The 3,521-nt window shown below is 45.6% G+C and overlaps 1 protein-coding gene across 1 annotated transcript; it reads left to right on the top strand.

Annotated features, from left to right (window-relative positions):
* On the top strand, positions 1-3,521 carry LOC139557739 (structural maintenance of chromosomes protein 1A-like). Its single transcript, XM_071372885.1, has 8 exons — positions 1-142; positions 362-515; positions 847-945; positions 1,219-1,375; positions 1,630-1,784; positions 2,078-2,299; positions 3,059-3,166; positions 3,375-3,521. Exons 1-8 carry the CDS (start codon positions 33-35, stop codon positions 3,453-3,455), a joined length of 1,086 nt encoding a protein of 361 aa, XP_071228986.1. The 5' UTR covers positions 1-32; the 3' UTR covers positions 3,456-3,521.

Raw genomic sequence — 3,521 nt, 5'->3', positions numbered from 1 at the left:
AGCACCGCCACATGAAGACCATAGATTAGACCATGGCCCAGCTGCAGGACCTGAAGAACCAGCACCTCACCAAGAAGTCAGAGGTCAACGACAAGAACCACCAGATGGAGGAGATACGTAAGAAACTGGGAGGAGCCAACAAGTGAGTCTCAAAGTTTAGACACGCCCACGCACACAAACCAAACCCTCATCCTCTTTTTTCCACCCATTTCTAAAAGGCACATATTTTTTGACTTACTACATTGATTTATTTATGTGTTTTAAGAAAGAAGAACAGTTGTAGCATTGCCATTTTGTTTCAGTGTGTGTTTGTGTTTGTAGTTTGCAGCAGTATTTTTTGACCAATGTGTTATTCCCTCAGGGAGCTGACCCAGCTGCAGAAAGAGGTGACGGCCATCGAGACCAAGCTGGAGCAGAAACGCAGCGACCGCCACAACCTGCTGCAGGCCTGTAAGATGCAGGACATCAGACTGCCGCTATGCTCTGGGACCATGGATGACATCGGCCAGGGAGAGGTACTAAACACACTCTTTATTTTTCTTGCTCTCTCTCCTGCTTTCTTTCTCTCACTCCTTCTCCCTTCCAACCAACCTGACTGCCTCACTGTGTTCTCTTACCCTCTATGGGAGCTCTCAGCAGGAGGAGTATATTTATTTGTATTTAACTAGGCAAGACAGTTAAGAACAAATTCTTATTTACAATGACAGCCTAGGAACAGTGGGTTGACTGCCTTGGTCAGGGGCAGAACAACAGATTTTTACCTTGTCAGCTCGGGGACTCAATCAAGCAACCTTTCAGTTACTGGCCCAATGCTCTAACCACTAGGCTACCTGCCGCCCCAAATAGCAGTCAGTTCCAGGAGACCAGTCCAGACCGTCCAGTGTTGTCCTGGCTAAAGAGGCTCTCATAGAGATAGACTACAGCATCCTGTCTGAAGACCTCAAGGTAAGAAGTACACACATGCCTAAACCCTGCATACTAAGGCTGTGTCTGGGAGTGTGCAAGTAGATTCTTTGGGAGACGTGTGGAGAATTGGGACATAGTTTCTCTCTCCACATAGACTCAGACTCTATATCTATGTGTACTGTAGCTGTTTCAGTCATTCAATACCCAGCAAAAGGGATGTTTTAGGTGAGTTTGAAATGCAGTGTGAGCCGAGGATATGAGTCACCTAACATATTTGTATGTGTGTGTGTGTCTGCGTCTGCACTCTCTCAGGACGCGCTGGCGGAGGATGAGATCAAAGGAGAGATGCACACACTGCAGCAGCGGCTCAACGAGCAGCAGTCTATACTGCAGAGGATCAGCGCACCCAACATGAAGGCCATGGAGAAACTAGAGTCTGTCAGGGACAAGTTCCAGGAGACCAGCGATGGTAAGAGGGAGAGGAGGAGGTCAGGGTTTAGTTGGAAGGTGTGGAACCCAACATGAAGGCCATGGAGAAACTAGAGTCTGTCAGGGACAGGTGGAGGGGGATGAATTGAGAAATGTAGAACCCAGGCTTACACTTGAGTCTGGAGACATGGGCTAACCTAATCCCTCTCACTGAATGTATGAAATGTTACTGAAACAAGAAAGAATTTATAATTATTGCATAATGTGTTCATGATGATCTATTCTGTATTCCAGAGTTTGAGGCGGCCCGTAAGAGAGCCAAGAAGGCCAAGCAGGCGTTTGAGCAGATCAAGAAGGAAAGGTTTGACCGCTTTAACGCCTGTTTTGAGGCTGTATCCACCAACATCGATGAGATCTACAAAGCCCTGTCACGCAACAGCTCTGCCCAGGTATCACTCTCTGTGACCAGATAGCATATTGTTTTGTCCTATTGGGTTGAGTCAAATGGAGTGTCCTTGGCAGGGGCTGACTTTTACATGGTTAACTGTGTTCCCAGAAGAAACTACATTTAACTTATTAAAAATAATGTAAAAAAAATTGGGACTAAAAGTTATGCTTTTAGTCTAAAGAAATAAAACCATCAGCTTTTAATTGTGAGCGAGACAACTATTCCTTCTTGGATGTTATGATATTTGGCTGCACCTCTGTGTACATGTTGGTTAAATATCTGTCTACCCCCCAGGCCTTCCTTGGGCCAGAGAACCCTGAGGAGCCTTACCTGGATGGGATCAACTATAACTGTGTGGCCCCTGGAAAGAGGTTCAGACCCATGGACAACCTGTCTGGAGGGGAGAAGACTGTAGCCGCCCTGGCTCTGCTGTTCGCCATACACAGCTACAAGCCTGCCCCATTCTTCGTCCTGGATGAGATTGATGCTGCTCTGGACAACACCAACATCGGCAAGGTGTCTAAAACCCTGCTGCAAAAACAACATTTTTTAAATCTCCATACTCCTTACCCCCCCCCCCCCTTCATTTTACCTTCAGAACAGCCTCAATTCATCGAGGCATGGACTCTACAAAGTGTTGAAAGCGTTCCACAGGGATGCTGGCACTTGTTGACTCCAATGCTTCCCACAGTTGTATCAAATTGGCTGGATGTCCTTTGGGTGGTGGACCATTCTTGATACCCACTGTTGGGCGTGAAAAACCCAACAGCGTTGCAGTTCTTGACACGAACCGGTGCGCCTGGCACCCACTACTATACCCCGTTCAAGGAACTTCTATTTTTTAGTCTTGCCCATTCACACATACACAGTGTGTTCTCACTTGCATCAACAAGTGAAAACAATAAGGGATCCTAGCATCTGGCTTAGTGTATAAAAGGGGATAGGTTGGAAGTAGGATGCCATTTCAGACGAGCCTCATGTTATTGTCATGTCTAATGTGTTGTCCATCCATATTTGTGACCAGAGCCATATATTTAGAGAGTTGGGCCAACTTTAAGAATGGATGCCATGTTGGCACCTTCGAGCGTTCCATTTATCCATTCATGACGAGAATTTTGAATATTGTACTTGTCATTGCTTTATTATTCAGTGAACAGCTTTTGGTCAATATTGCCCGTGGGGAGCTAACATGGCTGCCATGGAATGTAGGTAATATAAATGCATCATAATGCAGAAACCTCAACGTCCTAACTCTCTAAATATGTGACCCTGCAGGTGGCCAACTACATTAAGGACCAGTCAGTGAATACTCAGGCTATAGTGATCTCTCTGAAGGAAGAGTTCTACACCAAGGCTGACTCGCTCGTCGGGGTCTATCCAGAGGTATGCTCACACACAAGCACCGCATAAACATAAGATGCAACACACCTATCCATAAATCCTTTTAATACTTTCGCATAAAAATAAATACTTTCCATAAGACTGTCTTTACATTTTCTCTCACATTTTAGATAATAAAATGTAGTTGTGTGCTAGATGTTTTCTATGAAATAATGGCAAAACTGACAGCACCACTCTTTCCCCTCCACAGCAAGGAGATTGCGTCATCAGCAAAGTACTAACCTTTGACCTGTCTGTGTACCATGACGCCAACCCCAACCCCAATGAGTAGAACCCAAACCAGCAGGACATCACTCGGAGGAGAGAAGCGAAATTAAACGACAGGCATACCTTTTAA

The sequence above is a fragment of the Salvelinus alpinus genome, chromosome 28 (genome assembly GCF_045679555.1).
Source record: "Salvelinus alpinus chromosome 28, SLU_Salpinus.1, whole genome shotgun sequence".
Lineage (NCBI taxonomy): Eukaryota > Metazoa > Chordata > Actinopteri > Salmoniformes > Salmonidae > Salvelinus > Salvelinus alpinus.
Note: the sequence above shows the minus strand (reverse complement) of the source record. Positions and strands in the feature narration are given on the sequence as shown.

Bases quoted from the DNA above. Each gene is read 5' to 3' on its own strand.
- LOC139557739 (XM_071372885.1), top strand. From the start codon at position 33: ATGGCCCAGCTGCAGGACCTGAAGAACCAGCACCTCACCAAGAAGTCA. The intron at 516-846 runs GTACTAAACACA...CGCCCCAAATAG, and splicing joins ATGACATCGGCCAGGGAGAG to CAGTCAGTTCCAGGAGACCA. The intron at 2,300-3,058 runs GTGTCTAAAACC...GTGACCCTGCAG, and splicing joins ACAACACCAACATCGGCAAG to GTGGCCAACTACATTAAGGA.